A 26,270-nucleotide genomic window follows, 5' to 3' on the forward strand; every position below is an offset into this window, starting at 1 on the left:
ACAGCAAACCATTCAAACTATGGGCAAAATACTGACATACAATTAGGACTTACATATTTGCACATGTTGTATTCATTTGGACTTCTGTGGGGAAATAACCTTCTCTAAGTATCTTAAAATGATGATTTTAACTAGTTAATTGCGTAAGAGAACTAATAAATACTCTTCTCAACTGCACTACAGGTGCCATAACACACCTTTAAGAATTAGCAGTGTCAGTCCATGTTCATCTGCAATCAATACATTAAAATGTTTAGCTTTTCTAAGTCTTTTTGCCCCCTCCTTTTCTTTTTTCCTTTAATAACAGTCTCATGCTAAAAGCCTGCCATTTCTGTTGGAGAAAGATAGTTCCAAGAAAAAAATCCACTGTAAGCATAAACCTAATCTCCCTGTCCCCCCAAATTTTCTGTCTACAGTTCTATCTACATTTTGCACAATGGCTTGAAAAAACATACAAATGAATAGTCAAGAGAAAGGGATACTTATTAGAATTATGACTTTTATTTTTATTCACTAGAGCAACATTGAGGAAAGAATTTTTACATACAGGTTTTTTAATCAACTTTACAAGCAAATTCCAATATACAGTATTTACTCTGGCCTGTGTTAAAAAACCAAAAACAACAAAGCAGATAGCAAGGGTACCTCTTGTTTTAGCTAGTACTGAATTGAAGATTTTGTTACACAGGAATTATATTGGGTTTATGGTGGTGCTTTTACAATTAAGTAGGCAGTGAGCAGCTTTACCACAACAGTGACTGAATTTCCTTGACAGCACAGTTGTAAGATGACTATACTGAGCCCTACCACCAGGGTCACATTAAATCCACTCTGCTCAGAAAAAAGCCCCTGTAACAAGATAAGGAACAGTTACGGAAGCCCAATTCAAGAACTGATTTCCATTTGTACAGCAAGGAAATGTCCATATTAGGAGGATTATGTGCTGTGCAAAACCAGAAATACTTCCCCCCCAACATGCAACCTACCCCAGTATGACACTTTAGAATGTGCATATGGCTGTGACATGCAAACAAAGGAAGTCACGCAAATGGTATTCAGTTTTCAGGCATTGTTACGACAAGTCAGCATTTTGATCAAGGATGAAATGAACTGGACTGACCTATGATGCAGTCTAGTTGTTTTGTCTACTCTCACTGCTACAAGATGGAAAGCTGAGGAACCCTTTTTTTTTGGAACTGTTTCAAAATTGTGTTGTTTTGGATTTTCAGGGCCTTCGTAATTATTTCAAGAAAGTCTGAGAGATAATATTGCACTTCTTTTCTCAAAACCATATTCTGGGACCATTATTCTTTAAGAGCTATGCTAGTCCTAGGGAAATCTTGCCATTAGCTTTGATTGGCAGTAGGAAGTTCTAGCTTCAGGGAAGGGGAAGGCAATAATGATCTGGCTGCATCATCAGTGTTAGAATTCCACGGTTAAATTAAAGTCATTGCACAACAAAAACTCAGTACACTATATGAATACTTTTAAACATGCTACAGTGCATATTGATTCTGTGAAAGTGATGTGAAAATACCTTGGAAACAGCAACACTACCGGGGAAATTTGTTTCGAACAAAAGCCACACACAGCAGGAGGCATCTAGATTATTTTAGGCACAACTCCAAGCAATAAAGCTCATTTAAAGTGCAATTCTGTTCTCTTCTTTTGTGTTTATTCACTTGTTAAAATGCGTAATTGCCTCTGTACACACATACTGAACAGTAGTTTAATACTTTTGTGAATATTGCACAAAAGAATGAGAAATCAAAACCAAAAAAAATGGCAATAAATCAGTTTTATAAACCTAAAAAAAAACCCCTGAAGATATCAAATACTTAAATGTATGCATTTTGGATAATCTGCACCAGTACTGATGAGATATCTGCACCTTTCATAAGGTAGATATGTTACCTGAAAATACTTACTTAATCCCATTTGACAAGCACTCTCAGTGCCCTCTCATCCATCACTCCCCAAACCCCATCTTTCACCGAGGTGAAGCTTCAAACCTCACTTCACCACTTCTCTCCCAGCTGCCCATCTCCTGACAGCCTTTGCCCGTACTCTGGACTTACTATACGTGCAACAGAGCCTTCCCTGGAAAAGTATGAAGAGCCCAAACATGCAGGTGTCTTAGAGGGATGCGGGTTAGCAGCTGAACACAAACACAAGCCAGGCTAGCATCTGTCTCATCCATGATCAAATCCTGCTGGCTCCAGCTCAGTGTCTCACTAATCTGTCAGAACAAAATGGGGAAATGCTATAAAAAAGGACTATAATCTACTTATGTTCCTTTAACACATATACACATGCCCATATAAATATAACTTTTTTCTTCTGGAAAGAAAAATTAGGAACTGTCTTTTTAATGAAAACCTTGATCATCTCGATTTTCTTTGCTTAATTTGCTTTGATAATCTCCTTAATTTTCAATAAAGGTGCAGACAGATATCTATACTTTTAAATGTAAACATAAAAATTGAAACATCACTACATCAGGCTGGCGATACCTCCAGTATAAGAAGCAGAAGATGACGGATCTCTGTCAATAACATTAGGTGAAAATCGTATTTTTACACAAAATCATATACAACTAACAATAAAATCAGCTTCTCTTCAAGGAAAGTAAACTTAAAAAACACACCTTCCATAGAAATCTATATGGACCGGAAAATGAACCAGGAATCTGATCATTCCCTCAGCAGTCTTTAAACTCCTGAGAAACAGTTAGCTGCCAGGAGCTAGTTTTGGGGAATATAAAAAGTCACTTTTATTTTCTTATTTAAAGCAAATACGTACACTAAATGCCATCTGATCCAATGGTTTTCAAGGAAATAAATTATTCCCGGAGCATAATTGTTACTGCAATCTCAAGTTATGGTTTCTGATCCTATACCAACTATCACAATTAACATTATTTGTCTTGTTATGTCTTGCTTTCATTGTCATCGCCTCAGTTCACAGAAAGTCCTGCAGCTCCCCTATTTCAGACTGATATAAGTAGTTCTGAAAAAGAATCTCCCCCTACCCATTTTTCACCCCCAAGCTTTTCATTTTTCCACTTCATCGTCAGTTAAATAAAATTACAGTGTGAGAAATGCAAAATGATTCTAGAACATCAACTATGTACTGAAAACTCAGGTGAGACAACTCTTTTCCTTCACCCAACTGAGGCGTCCATCAGGATAGACCCAGATAAAGGGCTTATATTATAGAAGCTGAATATTGAATTCATTTATGAAATGTCTACACCCACTCACTTTAATTCTCTCAAAGAAAATACTGTAATATGTCCATGTCCTACAGCCAGAGCCTAGAACAAACTAACACTGTGTTGCATTTTACTGACATTATGTGCTCTTCAGGAACAGATTTTGAGCCAAGTTGTTGCAGCGACCTTCTGCTGCTGATTTTAAAACCGACTCAAGAACAGGAGGAAAAAAATCCCCAACCAGTAACATCCAAGAGAGTCATGGGAAAGAAGGGAAGAATTGGAGATGGGACATAACATCAAACTTCTGGAAAGCTTCTGCTTTCTGGATATGCACACATGTAACTCACATCATTTGTGTCATGGTCCCAGAGTGCACCAAGACTACTTTCAGAAAAAAAAACTTCTCCTAGAGAGCACAAAAAAGTTGATTTTTTTTTTCTGCTTTATTTCCCCAAAAAGCTCCTTACCACTTATCATGCACTTCTTCAGAAATTAAACAAAAAAAAAAAAAAAAATTTACAAAAAAAACCCCAAAACCAAAATAACACATCTCTGAAAAACTCTTAAGAGTACCAGCTCTGGATTAGGACATAGTAGGATTGCTCAAGGCAAGTAAGTGGGTTAATTTTTTCCTTTTTTAAAAAATAGTTGCATTTTTAATATAAGTTTTATTCTGTAAAATAGTTTCAAATTCTTACACATATGGCAAAGTTTGTGCAAAATTTCAAGTCAGGTACTTCAGAGTCTTTCAATATTAAACAGAAATCAATAAATACAAGCAGAACAATAAAAGTTTAAAATATTAATTAAAATGCATGTTGTGCAACCTCAACATAGGTGTTCTGGACCCCTTATTCCCAGAGGTTCCCTACTTACCAGTTCCCAAGAGCCTGCATTGGAAGGTTTGGACAAACATCCTTAGCACTGCATTTCAAGAACCTACACAGTAATGTGTCTATTCAACACAATAAAAACATACCACAATCGTTTAACAAACGATGATGTTTAAGCGAGAAGATTCATTTCACCCTGTGAAATCTGCCGAATGGCTGTGAACAGTGAAAACGGGATAAATAAAGAACAGAGCAACTTCAGATTACAGCAAAACAAAACAACACAACCCACCCAACCCCTCAGATTAAATAACATTAAATATGTCAGTCTTGAGAGAATGATAAATACAAGGGTTTTTGCATAGGCCTCTGGAATACAGAGTCAGAATTATGGCCAATAAAACATCTGCTAGTCAGTCTAATTTTCTACCACTCTGACCTAAGGAGTACTCAGAACCAAGAAGTTAAACAGAACAGCGATTTCATTGTCTAATAACTCAAACAGAGGTAAGAAATAATTTCTGCCATCCTGAAATAGTGCAGCATTCTGGCATTTGTGGTCACCACAGGACTTCAGTATTTGCTTAATGACTAAGATTGCAATACCATCTTTATTACAGACCAACGATAAAATAAAGCACTCTCAAGAGAAACTGCACAGCTCGTAACATCAGCCTCAGAACACGGCAGGATGGAGAATGCAAGCCCTAAAACAGATGCAATTTCGAACAGTGACTTGGGATTTGCAGGCTGCAGGTACGGCAGGCTCCAAGGCAGTCACAACACAGGAAGTGGTTTATGGCATGGCATTGTGCAGTGAGATGTGGGTACGTCCTCAGTGTGTCTTTGTTTTCGGGAGACGGGAATGCCGACCGAAGGCCGTGCTGTCCCCGGAATGCAAACCAGCAGGGTGTGTTTGCACGTTTTCCTTTCTCTGGGCTGGTGGCCTCGGGATGTTAGACTTCAGGGAGGTGTTCTGAGGCTCTGGAGGTACTGGTGTGGATTTCTGACTGCTCACTTGCTTGGATTTAACAAAGGACGTAGTTGGTGGACGAAGTTTAGACACTTTCTGACTCTGTTTACCCTTTAGGTTATCCTGCCCAGATGTTGGCTGTGTCTGAGTTGAACTACTCAGTGGTAGAAGCTCACGTTCCTTGGAAGCAGCGGAATGATCTGCAGATCGTACGAGAACGGCCATGGTAGGAGGCACTAAAGCAGTTGGGGGTTTCGCGATTCTCGAAGTCTTTGGCTGAGAAGCCTGGTTTGTGAATGAGGGTTGACCTTTCACAGATAATCCAGTCTGCACCTCTGGAGCATCAGCTCGTGTAGAGGTCTGAAAGTGGGAACGAGGTGGTAATGTACCTTTCTTATTATCAGCCACCTCTCCAGGGTCTTCAGTGTTTTTGTTTTTCAAATTGTCCATATAGGATGCATTTTCATCTTTTGTGTTTAACTGTACGCTCGTTAAAGAGTTTCCGTCATTCAGGCTATTTGGGAGAGAGACATTTGCAGCATTTGGATTCTGATCATTTCTATTGTCATGCAGATCTGGTTTAGGATATTCACTGTGGGCCTCGGTATGTAGAGTTTTTATTAGTTTTCCCTGGGCGAGGTCTGTGGAATTGGGAAGGCTGCTGGAAGGCTGTAGTACTTGAGGCTGTTGAAGAGAAAATAATACAAGAATATATTAGGCAGAGAAGACACCAGATACGCTCTGAATCCAACGTGCGCTGACTGGATGCTTGATAAGGGCTGTATATCTGGGTCTTTAAATCAAAACTTTGACTGTGGCCAAACAGGATGGCTCATGGGATGCGCACAAATGGAACTTGTAACTGAAGTGAAAAAAAAATATACCAGCACTGAAATAAACAATAACATACAGACCAAAAAGAAACCGATCGGCTTAAAAAAGAAACATGAAGAAGGCATGGTTGATGGTTTCACCCAAATCTGCAGGACAGCACAAGAATTAACGTCGGTGCAGATCAGTTCTAATGAAGTGCTTAACCCAACACAACAGCTGTGTCCAGCCTACAGTTCCTACTCACTGCATACTGACCTCAACTATCCCAACCTTTTTACTGCACAGGCAGGAAAGGAGTCTGATGGACCACGTGCATTTAGAGGTTTTTCCCTGCCTTACTGAGGCCAGAAAATCTGATGGAAGTATGTGGTAATCAGGCTACAGACAAAGCTTAGGTAATCTTGAACTGAATTTAAATGGGCTGATAAAGAAGCAGAGTACATGTGAAACTAGAGATCACACACTACTACACTGATAACCACAGGATAAAGGTAACTGTAGAAGATTTTACATTTTTTCAGAACATACAATCTAATCAGACACGCATCGGACAAGAGAATTGCCAGTACCTCTTCTGGGTAATTTCTATTCTCTTTGCTCTGTCCTGTAAAGAGACTTGAAAGATTAATGGTGTACTAGCTTCACAATACATCCTAGACCTGCAACTTGGATACGGATCTTGGAAGCATTATTAAAAATTCTGCAGTTCGTGGCAAACTCCAAAACCTAATACAATTTAAACTACAGTTTTAGCAGGCTTGGATGATTTTTCTCATTTTCTTTACAAAGGAGGGGAACTGAATTACTACAAATTAGTCATCACTCAACTACCTGGATTCTCACCAGTTGACAGATTGCATGTACACAGTAAACAAGCTTATTCTGTTTACTAGTGAAATAGAGCAAATAAAAATGAAGCAATGTTTGTGTTTGGGAGGTTTGACTAAAAGTGTCATTTTAGTCACTCTCCTGAATTATTCACAAGTTGTAAAGAGAAAACCAGTTATTTGTCTGGTCTTTTTAGCTCTTCTTTGAATCAGAGGGAAGAATGCAATGATAGCTGTGCATGCCAGATTCCTGTTAAACTTTTAGGGCCATAGCCCATCTCAGGATTCTTTAGGCTTTTCATCTTTTCCCTGGCAGGACTACTACTGAAAACTGAATCCTCAAAATTCCTCATCAAGAAAAAATTTAATGGTTAATGAGAGGATAATCAAGGTTTCTCGTTCTATTTTTTTTATTTATGAGCAGTTTTTCCCTTTAGAATATAACAGTTCTACATGTAAGGAAAGGGAAAATCTGGATCTGTGACATCACCTATCAGTGATAGACATGGAAGGCAAATATCCTGAACAGTCTGAATATGACTCTTTTGGAAAGAGGGAAAAGATTTTTAAATAAGACAAAGAAGCCTCCAAAATGGTGTCAAATGAGTACCAAACTATTATTCCTTATGTGACCCAAAACTAGTTTAACTTTGTGAATCCTTCTTAACCATACAACCCTACAGGAAAGAAATGCTAAACACAAGGAATAATTCAGTACACTGAGAGGGTTACAGCTTAAATAAAATTAGTCCTCCAGATATTTTTTTCCATTTTCCAGTGTTTATATATGGGTTACAGAAGTTATTACCCTTCCAGTCTAGGAGCTGACAGGCAGATGTTAGCCAAAACGATTTACTGATTTGAGATTTCACCTGCAAAACCGAAACTGCTAATAATGAATGCTAAAACCAAAGCAGTATGTACCCGATTCCCATGCAAATACTACAACAAATAAATCATATTTTCTAATCCTACTTGAAGGAAAAAAAATTAAAACATTTATAGCACACAATATAGTGTCAAATGTGGAAAAATAGTTGTCAGAAAATATTTCCCCCTCAGCTAGGAAGGGTTTTTAAATGTCAGTCTTTGAAAACACAGATAAATATCTAATCTGATCAATAAAAATTCTAACTTAATATCAAATAATTCTAGGTCTACTAAACAACAAAATTAAAAAACTGGTAAGTCACAAAATAAACTAAATTTGTGTGGAAAATGGAGTTAAACATGAACACATCTGAAATACAACAAAGCCATCAAGGTTTCAATAATGCTATATTGAATTCTTCTGACAAAGACTAGGTAGTATTTGAGCTTTTCCCTCTGGGTAATTTTGCATTTTACATATAAAGATAGCCAGATACATGTTTTCCTCATTATCCTTCATAACCTTAAAAAGTCTAAGCAGCTTATTACTCAGAAAGTTAGCAATTCTGAAGTAGAAAATAGCTACGTGCTCAGAATTATGAGGACACTAAAGCTCTGGTATCAGCTTTGCCCAGTTGTTTTAAGTACTATACTGCTTTCTAATTGTGGATTTCTAGTCAAGGTCTGTCCAATTATCACAACTACAGATTTTAATCTCATCAAATTGCTACACGCATGAACATTCAAGATGACACTGAAAGTAGCAAAATGCCACTTGCAAAATATGCAAGTAACAGTTCACAAGGTACCTAACGCTGACAACTGAATTATTGTCACCACATCTCATATCTTTGCCTTAAATACAAGTTTTCCTTTTACAAAGAAAGTCTTGGAAATTCTGACCATATTACAGGTAAAAACAATGAGCCAGCTGAAGGACTGAAGTACTTGTGAATTCCATCACTTGAAGGAGGAGAAATAGATCAAGAAGCCTTCTGCTTTCCAGGCATACTATTTTATTTCGCACAAGTCCTTGATGAAAAAAGGGTTTCATCTACATTGTTTTGAGAGCACTTCTGGAAATATTTCTGGGCTGGGACAGACCATGACTTGGTACAAACTGCCATGCTACCCAGACTTCTATTTATGTCCCATATAGAAACGTGGTAGACAAACACCTGCACTCCTTTGGGATGCTCCTAAAACACGAAGTTGGACTCAAACAATTCAAGTGCAATGTAACTGGAGACAATTAGTTCTCCTCAAACTGGAGTACATTAGACAAAGTGCTCTGTGCACATGCTCCTTTCTGCACAAAGAAACAGATTCTTCTGTACTGGCAAGAGCTTCAAAGCCTTCCAAGTATTGATGTGCTAATCAAAATTACTCAATTCACTCCCTACCTCTGCTTAAGAGATTTTTGTATTATTTCTCTCAAGTAACACTGGCTGTTACATCATCCAGAAAAAGATGACATCCACGACAAGGATTACTACTACTGCACAGTTATGAAACTACTGAGATTGTACTAGCTTTGTGTTGGAAAACTGAAACATCATGTTGTACTGTTAAACAAGTTAACTGTTAAAGAAGTTAAAAACGTGGTCATGACAGTGATACTCATTCAAAATCTTTAGTTGAAAATCCCCTTCAGTTTTGCTTTGGTTATCTCGATCCCCATCTGGATTCCCTATATAATACCTCCATAGAATGAAATAAAGGCATTTTCTCCCTGCAGTATGTTGAGGAAGGAGGGAAGCGATGCAATGGAAAATCTGAGAACTGCATGCACATCTCCCACAGACATGCATCATGCATAGGGCAAAGAAAAAACCCAACAGTGAAAATGCGTGAGGGGGAGACGGGAATAAATCTGAAGTTGTACTGTACCACGCTTTATCACAGAAGTAATGGACTAACTTCTCAACTCCTTGCCAATGGCATAATGGAAAGCAGAGACAAGAAAAAGACAAGGACAATGATGTCAGAGGACCAAGACAAAACAATGAGCAATTGCCATGACAGAACTGCAACTTTTCCCCATTTCAATTGCAATTACCACATCCCCCATTGGTTTTTAATCTGTCTGCAAGAACCAGAGGTAGCAACAGTGTTTAAGTAATGCAGTACAAAAATATTTATGGCAAGACCTGCATTGAATACCTTTGCTCTTACAACTTTAAGGTTTTTAACACAGTTAATCTCTTACACTCCAAATACTGCAACTAGAATTTCTGTGTATTATTACAACTGTATAAATCAAAAATCTTTGCATCCATGCTTATATACATTCAATATCTAACCACGAACAACAAGGTCATAAAAGGCACAGCATTCTATCCTTGGATCATGTTGCCTGTATTTTTAATAACTCATCTTCCTAGCAACTCATGAGTTGGAAGAGACAACTACCACAGGTTCCTTTTGGAAAGGAGTGGAAGGGAAGGGTCAGAAACCCTGCTTCATAATTCTTTCATTTCCTCATCAGTTGTGCCATCCCTCCTCTCCCTGCCTTGGCACAGGATAAGCCATCATTTCAAACCAAGGCCTGTGCAGACACAGCCCTGCTGAAAGGTTACACCAGACAGCTCTCATTTTCCACCTCTGGAAAACATCAACATTTCACACCTTAAATCTGTAGCATTTGCTAATACCTTCTTTTTGAACTTCATTTTTTTTTTCTTTCCCTTTGATCTAGCTGTATTATATCTATATTTCAACACTGAAATATAGGATTCTGCAGTAGGGAGTATGACTTCAAATAATGACAAAAAACAACCCTAATTTTTTTTAAACTACCATTCACCACCACCATGAGACTAGTAAAATAATTGGTAATGTGGCACAGCGTTACTTTTTTTTCTCCGTAGTCTGTACAGAAACCGCAACTTAGAAAATTTTATTTTCTCAAATAAAAATTACTTAAAGTAATAGATACCTAAATCAAGGCAGGTATTTCATCTACAAATATAGATATATGTGCAGCAAGCAGATAAATATGACGATATACAGAATTAAGTTTTGTTTGCAAACATAAATTTAGTTAGGTACAAGAGACATTTCTCTTGTAGTTGAATCTGCAACTACCCAAATTGGGAGGAAAGAATTTTTCTTAAAAGACTTTTCTTCATAAAGCTGAACATCCGTGGAGCAAAAGTAATTACATTAAAAAGACAGTAAAGTAATGATTCCAGGACATTTTTAATAATTTGTCACAGAACTTGCCAGCTAATGCTCTGGAGCAACTTGGTTCTTCTAACACAAACACTTTGTACACCCTCCAAAGAAGCTGTATTGGTCAATAAAGCTTTGGAAACATTTCAGTGCTGAGCAACGTGCCTTTATTTAAAAGAAAATGCATGAAAAAGCATAGCCTGCGTCTGATTTATAGTCACTGCATAGAGTAGCTTTCTTCCTGGTGATAATAAGCTGTGTGTCACCTGCTAGAATTGCTTAGATTATCTCTGACTATAATGCTTACATACAAAAAGTCTAAATACTTTTTCCAGGACGTGCACAGTAAGTGGAGATGTAACAACTGCAATGCTTGAATAACAAAGCAGTTTTGATCAGCACTTCTGTGTGGAGAAGCACTTGGGGTAAGGGGCCTAGAGAAGGTGGTGTAATATTCTTGTATTACAATACAAGCTCATGATTGCTTCCTTACCAATGTGTATTCTAAATGTTTGTTTCTAGAGCTGCCTCATTAAAGCTCCAGAACACAAATGGAAAGGGTTTTAATTGTATTGAACAAAGTTTGAGATGTCATCAAAATATGTCCTAAAACCAAATGAAAAATAAATGACCATTACACAGGAGTTTAGTTCAAGACACGTGGGAATAACAGAACAAAATTATAAGATTTTTATTCCCAAAATGACAAAATCAATGTACTTTTATCAAAGTGTTTATGAGATGCAAAGTGCTGAATTGTTTCCAAGGCTGGTGAAGAAACATGAAATTGATAAATGTGAAAGTATTAAAAATTAATTGTCATTAAAAGTGAAAAACATACATCCAACGTTGAAGTGTGCTGCAGTGCAGTGATATGCTTGCTGACATGGTGACTGGTGCATAGAGAGAAGAACCATAAACCTACACTAGTGTAATATTACCTAGCAGGGATATATTTCCTGTTCTGTACAGCAGGAGGGAAATTATTTTTAGTTGTTTATACACTGTAATATGAACAGTTTACAGATTTATACCCTCATAATCTACAGTGCCTGTAAGTGATCTATGTATCCATCAGCTATCAACAGCACAGTGAAGAAACCTGCAGAATTCACAAGCAGAGATTATATTTTAGCTTCAGGATCCAGAAGTTAGGAAAGAAGTGCTTGACTTCCAAGTCTATACAGAAAACACAGCCAGACAAAACCTGAGACTACTTCATGTTTCCATCATCTTCTCTGTCTGTATTATTGCAAAAGAACACTGACATTAGTGTGTCAGGCTGTCCTACACTCAGGGTGATGCCCAGCTCACCACATGCCTCAAAACCCCATAATGTGGCATTTCATACCAGCTCAAAAACCTGCACACTGAAACCACTGAACCAAGTGGGAAAGAATACTACTAGTGACCATTCCAGTAATGTTCTACTTTACAGAACTCTTCACACAGTGAAGAGGATTTCATTAAAAATGTCTAAGGAACCTCCTAATTTATACTAGATTTTTATTCCCAGTATGGCTCTTTAGAGTAAACCTAGGACTTAAAAGCTAATGGAACACTCCACTAGTGGAAACTTATTTTCCTAAACAATACATTAGTTATAGTTTAGGTTAACTAGTCAAGGGCCCATTTTCATCTACTTTACTTCCTTTACTAGTACTTCATAGAATGCAATATGCAAGATGCATACTAAAAAATCCAACCTGCTTTAGCAATAAAAGTTTACTGTGAAATCCCAAGTAAGAGGCCACTGTTGTTACTGGAGGAATGAGGTGGAGGCTCAGAAAACTAGCAAGATTAGTAAAGTATTCTTCTTCAGCTAAGCAGCCACTGTGAACGATGTGACACCAGAGGCTCACACATGGCAGCTGGGACACCATCCTCCCATTCTGACTCTCCAGTCACCAAGCCCCAAAACCATAACATTTATATGATCCTCAGGTCTAAAACTGATCTCCTTGAAGTCAGTCTCTTCAATAGGACAGTGAATTACCCAGGCTGTGCTACTGCTGGGCCATCCACTCAGCAACAGAAGGCATAATCATCAGATTCTGGGGTTCTAAGTTCATTACACACACAGAGTCCCACATCAAACACCACAGAAAAATGAAGCACATCCCTTATTGCACAGAGAAAAGCCCATGAAACAGGCTGTGCATTCCCGATGAGTTGTTCACATGAACATTGTCAGAAACGTCAAGAGAGTATTTGAAACACAAATCACAAAATGTAAGATTTTTTCTTGTGATGATGCAAGTAAGGATCATCGCAGTGTGCAATACACGTAAGCTTAGTTTTCCAAGGTGCAGCTTACTCTTCAGATCTCCATTGGCCCTGGAAATCTTACTTTGTTTCCATAATTTTACTTTTTCCTTTATTTCTTGTCCAAATACACTCTTGAGTTTTGCTAGACAAACACTGTAATTTGCAAATTACAGTACATTTAAAAAATATAACTTTAGCGTTACGAAGTAGTTATATTTCTTCAAACACTTATCTGTTCATAATGCAATACCAAAGCACGAAATAAGACTTACCATTTCTCTATGTCTACGTAAGCATACACTTTTAAAATCAGCAATTGTCTTTTGTTTTGCAGATCGAAGCCAAGTGAACAAATGCATCTTACATCAGCCCACATTGTAGCTAGCACATAAGGAACGTTAATAAACATGCAAGTTGTGCAACAGCCACTTCAATGTAAGAGAAGCCTTTTTACAACAAATACCAAGGGGGTTGGAAAATTAGTTTGAGGGAAGCCATTCTAAAAAGTTAAAACTTTTTGTGAGAGACAACGCAAGTGACACTTTCCCACCAACACTTTTCTGTACAATGCGTTCACGTAAATATGCCCACAGACGCGCGTGCGGACGCATGAGCAAACAGAACACACACATGGATGGGAGAGTGCATCACAGCCATGGAGAACAGGGAAATGCAGCAAGCAAGACTGATGTTAAGACAAGACTGGAAACAAGGGCCTACTCGGGTTTGCCTGAAGAACTGCTGAGGTCTATTGGCATTTAATGACTGTTATAAAGCTATAAGTCGTAGCTGCTCGTACGCTGGCTGAAGGAAGCGTTTGGTTAGCCACAGACTATCGTGTATGCCTGGAGAGAGATCTGCCTGAGAAAGGAGGAGACTACGAGATGAACAGTGCGTGCAAAGGGGAAGCTTCTACTGGAACACGGTGAGGGAGATGAGTGAGAGGTACAGACTCACTCTGTCTGCGGTGCGGTGGAACACTCCGAGGGATGCCCTGGAATGAGCCCTGCCAGGGAGAGAAGGAGGGAGCAGAATACCCACCCTGTGCAGAAAGAGAGAGGGGGAGAAGTATAATAAAAAAAGAGAACAGGGAAAAACAAGACACCAAAAAGCCACACCATTCTTTTTCTTTTTCCCCCAGAAAGGTATCATTATATTTCCCAGTTGTCCTATTTTGTAAAAGCAAATGTTACACGCTACCAAATCCCAGATGTCCTAAACTAGTCAGAAATCTTACAAAATACCTCCATTTTTATTCAATATATAAGCACACATTTCTGTCCAAGACAGCCTTCGGGGAAAAGTATAGAAGCTGAGCTTTTCATGATAAAAATACATGATAAAATTGTATTTATACAGCTTTCAAATGTATTTTAGAAATGCCTCACCAAGTAGTAGCTTGCTTAGTTCTAATCTACTGAAAAACCAGTCAACTTTAGCTTACAACAAAAAATTTCTAATGCATAGAAACAAATCTTCCAGCAAGTCCTGGTGCTTTAGAGGCCACTTTACTCCAATTTCAACAGTATTATTTATTGTGGTAGAGGAGAGACAACACAGAACTGTTTTCCTTGCACTTTGCTCTTGGAGCTTGAGTCTTCCATGAAAGGATCAGGGAACTGTGCAGATCCATGCTGTGCAGGGTTTGCCTGTCAGAGCTCTCAGATCACCACAAGTGCGACACATTGTGGTTGCTGTGTTCTCAAAACAAGAAAAAGTAATTTTCTTACTGCTTATCCTTTTCCCCACACCCTTACCTTTGCAAATCCAAGCTGCAACTTCCCTCTTAAAAAACACAATCTTGACTTCCTATTTCAGCAGGACAGGCTTAAGTATTTACAATCCTTTTGCCATTTAAGCAGCTGAAAACTGCTTTTCTAAGTCTAGGAACACTGATACTACAATAATGACTGCCCCACTCCTCCTGACCAACAGCAACTAATTGTGGCTACTCTGTCAGCCAGTAGGCTGAAGGTATCTGAACAACACCTGCCTGACAGAAAACAGGAACCCAGCTTGCCCCTCCTCTCCAGATTCTCTGCTGCAGATCATACTGCCAGGGCTGGACAAATAATAAAGTATTTGATTTCCATGCTTCTTGTAAAACAATGTTAAACATCACATTATTTCTAGAAATAAATATTCTGTGTTTGTCTTAGGAGAGTTTTAAACACTCCCCTGATCTTCCAGTTATCCTAATCTAATTAGATTTTATCCACCACTATTCCAGGTTTCAGTACTGCTAAAATGAAACTTAACACAAGGATTTAACCAAGTCTTTGAATTTGCTAGTCAGAACACTCTTAATCTAGAACAGGAAATAAAGAAAAAAGCCTGACAAGGCTGCTTTACTGTTCTTCAGCAGCTGAGATAGATTTTGCTGCAATAATTGTTTTAAGGGAAAAAATGAAACAAGTTCTTCAGTCTGATTATCTCTAGATGGAGATATTGATTACCTAATGTGTTCTTACAGTCCTTTAATCAGTAGTCATTAAGATCACAATTTTTAGACTGTTGAATGGAAGAACTGGAACAGTACTAGCTTCAGTCAAGCAATGGGACAAAATAATATAACATGCTGCATCAACTGAATAGGTATTAAATACATAAATATTCCTGGGAACACGATTAATCCATCAACCAATGACTGATGAGAAAATTATCAAAAGCTTTGGATTTTCATAGCATGGTACAAAAGAACACTACATTTTCCAGGTTTCCTCATATTTCATCCAAAATTGAATCCAGGTAGCAAAACACCAAGAAAAACTCTCTCCCTTCTCTAAACATATCTGAATCTGCACGTAGTAAAAAGCACATTATTACCAGGCACAAGTCTGATTTTGCAGACTTATCTGAGTTGGCAATGGGCTTTTTCCAGACTTCTTTGAAATTTTTAACACATTAAGAAGGGAGGTGAAAATTTCATATCCTCTCCCTTTTACTCTCTGAAAAGAGAGATTAAGACAAGCACAAGCCATCTGAGCTAGCTAACAGTAAAGACACTATTGTAAAGGCAATGAAATATTTGCATGTCTTGACACGTTCCAGAAATTTTTAAGCATCCATATTAGCACTTCAAAGCACAGCACTAAGTACAGTCTTCTCAATAATTCTTCATACTAGTTTCTCGTTGCTCTGACTGGAGAAGCAAATGAAGAAAGTGCAATAATTTCCTTGAATCTTTTGCCTGCTGAAGTGAACTGGTCTCCAGGCATATTTTAACCCCCTTCTCCCAAATGCTGCAGTTGACATTGCTCCATATAAGTAAGCGTCAAATAAATGTCAGGGGGGTTTTTTGTAATAAATAAATAAATTAATAATAAAAAAAAAACCAAACAAGAATTGTTTAATTGTACATCAATAAGGTAATTAAAATCAACATCAATTGAAAAAGTAAGGATCAGGAGATACAGCACTGGGAATTTATTAAGATGAGTGTTATGACTTACACTGATTATACAAATTATAAAGGATGTACCAATCCCATTGATATAGCACATTATGATTTAAGTATCTGCAAATATGCCTGGCTTATGAGAAGATTAATTTTCTTTTAATAGTATTTATTGTACAAAATTCCAGCAAATTTACTAAGCTTTCTCCTTTAATCAACAACTCATATTCATCTCCTATTAGTGAAATGTGTACTGAGGTTCCCAAGAAATCCAAAGAGGAGGAAAAAAGAAACACACCAATAAACACATCTCCTCAGATGACGGTATGTACTCAAAATACACAGATAAAGTGGCAGTCTCCTACTAAAAGTAAGAAACAAGAAAAACCTGAATCACCACTTACTTATTACAATGTCTGTAAAAGTCTCAAGCAAGGAATGCTAGAATTGAAAGACGAGAACATGACTTACCTCAACTTCTATTAAAAAAACCAAACCCAAACAAAAAAACATTTGATGAGATTCTTCTGGGTTCTGAAGCAACTTTTTCCACTTAGACTTTAAAATTAGACAGCAGTTGGAACAGTCCCTCCCCACAGCTATTATGTGCATCTAGCCGCTACTCTTAAATCCCATTCCTCTTATTTTCAGATACTGGATTTGTGAAACAGCAAAGGCATCCCCAAAGAGAAGGGAATCAGAATTTTAAATCAACATAAGATTCAGGAGTGGAAAAATAAGAGCAGCTGAGATAAAGCAGCCTACAAACCAGAAAGACAAATGTTCTTCAAAGATCCTGATGAATTGTACTATTGCTTTATGTTGTACTAAATGCTTTATGAAGTTCTGACTAACTGCACTGGGAAAATCTGTTGGTTGTTTCTTCTTTTAAATGCTGCTATGAAGCCTAAGGCCAGACTTTTCCATTGTTAGTTATGAGCAGACCTCAGCCTTAGAATAAGAAATCACATGAACAAAAGCAATTGCTTCTGCCAGAAAAGGAGAAGCAAAATATTTCTAAGCTACTGCTGCACAGTAATTTTAGCCCAACAGCCAGATATTCCAGCTCTTTTCTCAAGGATACACCAACATGCAAAACTGCTACTGCTTTAAAAAGTCTTTTCTGCTGCAGAAACAAATACAGCAAATATCCTTTTTTTAATCCGTTCAACTGAAGCCTCTGAGCACTTCAATGAAGAGAGGATTTTTGCTGCCTCTCACCAAGCACTGCCAGTTGTTTCATACACACTCAGAGCTCCACATCATGAACAAACCCAGAAGGACAGACTTCAATATTAAGGCAAACAAAATGTTTCCGCAGCAGTCTCCTGGCCTAGCACCCAGAAAGAAACCATGAATGAGCAGTTCTGACATGCAATAGTCCTTCTGAAAGTATTCAGATAAAAAACACCACCAACACAGTTTTATGTGCTGGTTTACACTAAACCAACAAGAATTGTTTGTGAAGGGTTCAAAGACCTCTCCTCTGTGTAGTCCCTACATGTCATGCACAGTCACAGCACAAGAGACACGTGCACAACATGACCACCTGGTCCAGCTATGGTTTTGTTTCACCAAGAACATGTATAAGAACATGGAGCAAACAGCAGACCATTGCACAATGAGAGAAACCAAGGCTGGATATGAAGGTGAACACTGATACAGTGACCGGACCTCAAAACCTGCAAGTTTAAGAGTTGTGGAGCTGACACAGACAGGATGTTTAAGGCTAAGGTGGAAGAAGATACTAAAACCAAAAGGACAACAGCACTCAAAGACAGACAGAAAGGATGACAAAGGTTCATCAAAACAATTGACATGAAAGGCTTTGGAATGACAAACTGGAACAAAATTCAAAAGGGAGGCAAAGAATATCTCAGTGCAAAAGCAGAGAAGATGGAGCAAAGAACAAGACCATGCATGTTCCCATGCAAACTGACAGGTTCTGTTATTCTACCAGAGACAAGAATGAACTTGAACACACATTTAGGCAGCAAAGCTCATTCTCATCACTGGGAGCTGTTACCAAGGGGAAATACCCAGCTTTTACTGTACACTCTATCTACTCTTGCAGGAAGAGCAACCAGGAACTCAGAAGAACTGGTCCTCACAGGCCAGAATCTTCTGCAGGTATCTTGGACCAAATTCAGGGCTTTGTAGTTTGTTTGCTTGTCATTTACTTCTCAGCATCTGCAAACAACCTTTCCAGCCCAAGAAACCAAATGATTTATCAAAAAAACTTGACTTCTAATCCTCCAAGTCCTAAAAATATCAGTATTTGCTATTACAGAAAGAATGCTGCAAAGCCTGCAAGAGAAGTGTGGCAATAGATGCTCACATTTTTCTTCCTTGTAAGCTGTCCATTAACGTTAATTTCTTCAGGTAATTTTTATCTTCTTCCAGGGTTTGCTTATTTTCTTCCATGATAGTAAAATCCTAAGACACACTAACTGGAATAAATTCTGTATAGGAGATCTGTAAGAGATCCTTTTAGAAATGTCATGGTCTACCCTGCCAGCAAATACTTGTACAAGCCTTCATCCCAAGGATAGTTAACCAAGAATGGAACACAAACAGTAAGAAGTTACCTAAGCTTTGAGCATGTTGCCAGGACGCTTACAAGAAATACCATGTCACAGACACAGTAGACAGGCAATAGGTAGCTACCTATCATTTTTTAAGAAGCCCAATTGCCAAAACATTTCTTTTCAGCCCCTAGTTTTTATTACGGGAGTACTAAGTTTCAAGGATTAACTTAAAGTTACATAGCTTCCACTTATGTACATATTTACCTTTAAATAGAAAAAAACCCCTGAAAGTACTTCGAAAAACTGTGGTCCCTGAAGAGAACACCACCAGACAAGTTTATAATCACATCAGAATGGGCCATTTTCTAGAAATATTTCATAACAAAGAAACTACGTGAACATGATTTTTAAAAAAGACTACGTTTAATGATACCCACTTTAGTGGCAGAACCATGAAATAATCAGAAATAGCAGCCAGTTCAAATGGCCAGCTGAATAGCAACAAATTGCTGCAATTCATATGGTCTTAAATTCCCAACTGAAACAGCTGATTTCTACTCTCACTGTTCCCTAGTTTATTCTAGCATCTATTCTTTATGACACACTACATTAACAATGTTTGTTAGGCACATTTCAGTAAGCATTTAAAGTATTCCTTGGAACACTAAATCACTGTGTTCCCAGACTGGTACTTACTCCTGAGGAATAAACACATTGTATCAGTTCTGATTTGTATAGAATATGTAGAATTTATAAACAGTCACATTAGTCTTGAAAATTTTGATACCTGAAGCACCTGCCTCATATCCACCATCATTTAAAATGACTGGCAGGTCAACACAAATAGGAAAAAATGAAATAGTTAAATATTCATCAAAATTGAAAACCATTACCAAGCTGAAAGAAGCAAAAAGTTTATCTGCCTCAAAGGAGCCGTTCTGTCCTTGCCAAGACTTCAATTACAGTTTGGTTTTTAAAAAAAAACCAGCTACTCTATATAAAACCTGATAATTTCATAAACATTAACAACATTTTAGGATTTATATCACATTTAGGACCAATAAACCTGATTTCTCTCAGTCTACATTCTTAGGTCAAGACCATTAAGTTAAACTGAACAAGAATGTTAATAAAGCAAAACAGCTTCTTCAAGAGGGTTTTTGGGATTTTTTTGAGTAGTGAGAATACGTTTTACTTAGGTGTCTCCTTCTATTTATTGTACTCTTACCTCAAGAAAATAAGAGCTGTGTCTCCTTTCTATTGCAAGAGACGTTTTCTGTTATTAGGTTCCTGATCAAAAATTATTTCATACATTTATACTTCTATTAAGCCATGCAAAGAATCATCCAAATGCATGTTAGCAGAGGGAGCATTAAGCCAGAAAGCTGGGGTCTGACCACTAGAACTGAAATTTGGCTGTAACAGCCAGACCATTGTCCTACTTGAAGAAATCCCACATTAAGGAGTTCCTGTTTCTGTTGGCTGATAGAAAGCCTGTAACCTACAAATACGCACGTGAAGACATTGAAAAGACCCCAAAACATTCTGCTCCAAACTTTCGAGCTATCAAAAGCTCCTGAAAAGCAGCATAGTTTCAGTATTTGTCAATATTTCATGAATTTTCCTAAGTCCTTTATTAACTTCATGAGAAACTTTGCACGTGGATAAACATACTGAGATGTTTACATTGTGCATGTAGTGACCATATGTCCAGAAATGTGTGTATCATACACATATATCCACACACCCAACCATGAATACAGCAGAGGTTCCTTCATCTCTTCTTACAGATACTGTCCCTTAACCCAAACTTCCTCCTGACAATAAAATGTCTTTTTAACAAAACTGCAATGTAACTTAGAAGAAATATATGGGCCAACCTGACCAAAACAGACAATTGTGCTGAGTGACTCCTTGTGCTCGAGACAGCAATGCAAATTTCCCATCTTCTCCAATATCTTTGTCTTGTCAATTCACACCACAAGTTGCACAAACTAAAACTTGTGTAGTTAGCAACTAACTTCCCATGATTATTAGACTGTTTCTGAAGCCATTTGAAAAGTGAGCTAGAAAAAAAGGAACATGGAAACAACAGCCACTAACCTGGAAACAGGATCAATGCACAAAGACATCAAATGAACAACACACACATGAAATTAAAACTTGGGAAAAAGAAACAATGCAAGGGCTCAGAAGCTTCAAAGCAAAAGGAGAAGAAACAAACGAGATGAACAAAGACATTACATGTACATGGGGGAGCAGAGGTGTCAAAGCAAACCAAAAGCTACTTCAGGTTATTATCTTTTGACACTGGGTTCTTTATCAGACAGAAAGAAGGAGGTTGGAAAACAGGGATAAGGCTGTTTGCCAGTAACTGGTGAACACACAGCACGGTGGTGTTTCTGCCCTAGTGCTATATATTTAAAAGAGCGATTTTAGAAGGATAACAGGGGTCATTTTTCTTTACTACAAGCTTACTCAAGTAACATCAGGTAGGATAAAAACAAAGAAACAAAAAAACTAAAACCCATTTTTAACCTTTTAATAAAATCTCCTAGGGTTTCTAGCTAGAGCAGTAGATTCAAAATCCAAATGCTATTTGCTGGTGACTAACAAAAGCCTTGTTTAGCATTCAAAGGTAATTTCTTCTTAATATATAATATCAAATATGTTTTCCCTCCCCCATCTTAAGTATTTTATTGGTGTTCCATGAAGAATGTGAATTTTACATAGTGAAAACAAATGTGATCCATGCAACAACATATGGGAATGAAGATGTCTTTTGTCAAAGTGATTTTCACACAATAATTTTTTTAAATGAGTCAAGTTATTAAAATAAATTATAAAAAAATAATAAGAAGAAACATTAAACAATATTAACTTTTGCTTTTACACTTATGCACCGAAATTTAGAATATACTGTTGCTTTTCCTCAACAAATATGAGAACATCAACAATGAAAGTTTGACCAGGAAAAAACCCAAAGAGACACCTATGACTTTGAAATCAGGATATAAGAAAATATCTTAAGTACAATTAGATATACAGTTTGGATTGACTGTAACTTAAATACTGCAAATGGTGATTATTTAAAGAGAAGGCTTCTGAAGTTTAATTATTTATTTTTAAAGAAATGTGTGTAATATTTGTTTACATAATAGGGCTGCAAAAGAACGCAAGGGCTGCACAGCAGGAAGGACACTACTCACACACAGCACAGAATCTCCTGAACAAGGCTGACTTGTGTGAGAGCCAAGATTACAGAAGGGGGGAATGAAAGGCAGAAGGAGGTACCCAAGCAGGAAGGGCCCACTTTACTCACAGAACTCCTCCTCCAGGAGGTTTGTGTGAATTTATCGGCACACGCACGCGCTGCCCCCAGAGGTTTTTGACTGTCCTTCTGGCAGTTACATCTAGTGGCCTTAATCACCCCCAAAAAGAGAAAAAGAAACAAGAATTAGTTAGAAATTAACCAGTTAAGCCTCTTGACAAGTACAGTTAAGGCCCAGTGTCCAAATACCAAGCATTACTTGACTGTAGAGCGCAATATGATTAAACTGTAGAAAACTACTATTCATTTAACTGCTGCTTTTCCCAAAGGATACTGAGAAGCAATCCAGAACAAATATTGACTTTGGAAAGAGTTTTTGTTCCACTTAAATTTCTGAAGCACTATGTTCTTCAAGTCATCTTTCAATCATTACAAATACAAGTTTTACCCATCTCTACAGCAGAGTTCTTTTGCTGCACCAGTTACAGGTTACTCCAGTAATCAGGTACATGACTGAGCAGGAAAGGAGAAACTTCCTTCTAGGAATCTTTGAAGCCTGATGGTTAAGAGACTAAGTGTACCAAAAAACCAACACTTACTGCAAAATGCTAACAAACAAGGTAATTTGGTTTGGTATGCTGTGATGTGGAATTCTGCAGTTTAAACAGCACAGCAGAATGCCAGATCTTCATCTTTCAGCTCTGTTTTAGAGGGAATGTTCCCAAACCAGAGAGGAAGAGAATGAAGGCCACAGCTCAGTTTTAGTGCACACACCCACAAAAGCACATGCTAAATGTTTCATTAGAGATTATGGTCACACAGTACTGTCTCCAGCTATGATAAATATACATGGTGTGCACCTCTTGGCATCTCATCTACCCTGCCTGTAGGATCTTGTTGTGGCTTGAAATGGCTTGAAAATGTGGGGCTACCTTACAAGAACTGTCACAGCAGGTGAATTTACCAGAACCAAATGCAAAGATACACATGGCAAAATCCAAACTCAGACCAAGAGCAAAACTTTAAAAGACACACGCGATTTTTGCTTGAGGCCTTGTGTCTCCCTGAACCTAATTTACGATGAAAGTGCCCCCATAACTTCTCCTTAGTTAGAAAATTTAATCTGACTATTCGACTTGTTTTGCATTGTTTCCTGAAAAAAAAAAAACCAATCCACTTAGAATATTATCTTCCTCAGCTTTAAATTTTATGGTGCAATTCTTTATTAAGCTAATGGATATTAGAGGAAAGAAGGGGGAGGAAAAAAAACTAACAAAAACTTTAAGCAGAATGATAGGCGCAATACTTGTTCATTTTTAAAATACTTTAAATGTAGCCTTATCTTTTCCTCACTGTTATTTTTGAGCAGTTTCTGTAACTTTGTGTTCAAAACTGTTTTGGAAATTAAATACATTCAACATCATTATAAACATCCTTGCTTTGTGCCACACAAAATCATGACCAGATTACGGAATTAAAGATCCCAGGAGAACAACTGGGAACCCAAACCTACCTTTGTTATAGTGAAAGCGCAGGAAAAAAATCAGCTGTCTAAGCTCTCTTAAAGCCTTCATCAGTACTGCCTATTGAAGTTCTGCTCTGCAGGGCACACCTGGGATTTTGCTAAACATTTAGGATTATACTTACAAGCTGCTGCTCTAATTGGTCGATTGTTTCATCCTTTTTCTTCAGTTCATCTTTAAGCTGCCTGATCTCGTTCAGCAGATCATCCATCTGCAACAGAACAGTGGTTTTCTATAAGGACTGCACTGATCTAAATCAACATCTCTCCAGGATATATGACATTTGGCATGCCTGGAGGGCTGGGAGTGACACAGCACATGCTTTCCTCCTCCTATTCACACAGAGAGAGGGGCTGCAGGCACATAGAATAAAGAGTGAAGAAACTTCACCAAAAGTCTCTTTAAGAGAGGCCAAATTCAGCTGACCCACTAAATTTCCAGGGTAAGTAAATCAGCTGCATTTTTGAAACAGTAATTCATCTGTTGTGCAAACAAGTGACATATGTAGATGAACATGCCCAGTGAGCAAACACTACCTACAGTCCTCTTTATCAACAACAAAAATTACTGAACTCAGAACAGGCATTAGGTTTTAAGTGTTCTTCATCTTCAAGAAGTATTTATAACCTTGTTATATCTTCAGTAAGCACTGTTTCCCTCCCATAAATACAGAATTAGTGATCTTTATATCATGATTTTACAATAAGAGCCAAGCAAAGCTACAAAACCTTACCACCACAGAAAACACAACGTTACAAGTCTGTGACTATAAAAGATGATCCCATTTGGAATATCCGTTGGGGTTTGTTCTGCCTTTAATACCTGTTCTAAAACAAGAAACTTGCCACTGACTTTGTGGGGTTCACCTATGTTAGCATTTAAACAAAGAAAGAAGCAAGAAGCAGTACTTCAGTAACACACAAGCTTTGGGTGTGTTTTCTAAACATAAGCAGGTTTGTACCTCTTATTCTTTAGAGTCAATCAATGTCATTTACCTTAAAAGTTGACTCAGGTTCTTGTGGTTCTGGACTTGATGGAACTGAGAATGTGATGTCCTGGAGTGACACATTTTCATCATTCTACCAGGGGACAGAAACAAGAATACAAGCTTGAATTACTTGTTCAAACAGCATGTTTCATTTTTCCCCCCATAGGAAAGCTTCCCTTGCTGCAGCCTGTGTACAGAGCCCAACTAAGGGCCATGCTAGAGACACCTACACTGAATTTCCATAACTTGGATAGAACACTACATCTCACAGATTTTTGGCACTGTTTCAGTTTGGGTTTTTTTGTTTCTTGGGCTTTTATATAAATAGACTGTTAATTTTGAGAACAGTCAAGTTTACATTGTCCAGCACCCAGCTGTATTCAGTTCTCAAGTAGCTGCTTGTCCCTTCTAGGCCCATGGCCAGCAAGTGAAAGACTGATGAAGCAGCAGTTTACACTTGACATTATGGACAAGTTCTAACAGAGTGCTTTGAAATAATTTGCACAATAATACCATAAAAACACAAACATTATTTAGTTCACAACATTTCTAAAATGCTAGAGGAAAAGTGCAGCAATGAGAATCCTAGAATTACTTACAGTTTAACGAATTATTTTTTGTATATTTATATTGTATTTTATATTTATCTTATATTCCCCAATAACAAATTTCACCAACATTTTATTTTAAGCAATGATTCAAACAAATACACACACTCAGAAGTAAAGCTACAGATGGTCACAGTTACAACTGTGAAATAGTCATCATGGGAATGGGCAAAAATACAAAACAAGACAAACTATTTCAAGCAAAAGTATCTTGCATGGCTTTTCAAAGCTCTGTACCTCCAGTATACCTTTTACTGCTATTAAAATGCAGGAAAGTGGAGCAATAAGAGATTCCACAACAGCAGATTAAGACCTAATTGCAAACAAGTTCAGTATGTCACACACTCCCTGGTGATACAAATCAGTACTCCAGGCCTGGGCTACGCCTGACTCATTCACCAGCAAAGCAGGAACAGAGGTCATCTGCAGCAATTCCCTCACCACTGTCATAATTACCTGAGTAAACATGTAGAGAACACAGGACAGCTGGAAAAGGAACAGTTCTAACATTTATCAGTAGGAACTCAAGCCTCCATTTGAACACATGCTAGGATTAATCTATGAAATGTCTTGTGCTTTTTGTTTCTTGCTCATCATATTGCTAAAATGAAACAGGGCCAATCAGCAAAATAGAGATATCCTTGTACAAAAAAGAAACTAGAATTACCAAAAAGATTATAGACTTAGCAAAGCAAATGCAACTGGTTATATGCATATGCTATTTTTGGCAGGCTAGAAATACTAAGAAGTATACCAAGATATCAAATTTTGGAAACTTGGAGAGTATATATACTTGAAAACTTTAAGTAAAGATAAAATAAACTTTATAAAGGTATCACCACATTGCATGTCACAACAAGCAATATAAAAAACTACCTCTAACATTTTTACAATAGCAGAACACATTATTTATTTTAGTATAATCACTAATTCAGAGCAGTGGCAATTTCACCAGGGTC

The 26,270-nt window shown here is 37.6% G+C and overlaps 1 protein-coding gene across 7 annotated transcripts in view; it reads right to left on the reverse strand.

The window, feature by feature from the left end:
• Nucleotides 1-479: 479 nt before the first annotated feature.
• Nucleotides 480-26,270, reverse strand: part of CCSER2 (coiled-coil serine rich protein 2) — a 61,754-nt gene continuing 35,963 nt past the window's right edge. For 3 of the 7 annotated variants that reach the window (XM_039553531.1, XM_039553532.1, XM_039553530.1), the window contains 4 exons: nucleotides 24,711-24,794; nucleotides 23,840-23,926; nucleotides 22,244-22,342; nucleotides 480-5,707 (listed from right to left, as the gene is read on the reverse strand). In XM_039553531.1, coding sequence (XP_039409465.1) covers nucleotides 4,886-5,707; nucleotides 22,244-22,342; nucleotides 23,840-23,926; nucleotides 24,711-24,794 — 1,092 coding nt within the window. In that variant the 3' untranslated portion in view covers nucleotides 480-4,885. Of the gene's footprint in view, nucleotides 5,708-9,444; nucleotides 9,485-13,953; nucleotides 14,039-22,243; nucleotides 22,343-23,839; nucleotides 23,927-24,710; nucleotides 24,795-26,270 lie in introns of all 7 variants that reach the window. The other 4 variants (XM_039553535.1, XM_039553533.1, XM_039553536.1 and 1 more) reach the window with 2 other exon arrangements.

This window comes from Corvus cornix, chromosome 6 (genome assembly GCF_000738735.6).
Source record: "Corvus cornix cornix isolate S_Up_H32 chromosome 6, ASM73873v5, whole genome shotgun sequence".
Taxonomy (NCBI): Eukaryota; Metazoa; Chordata; class Aves; order Passeriformes; family Corvidae; genus Corvus; species Corvus cornix.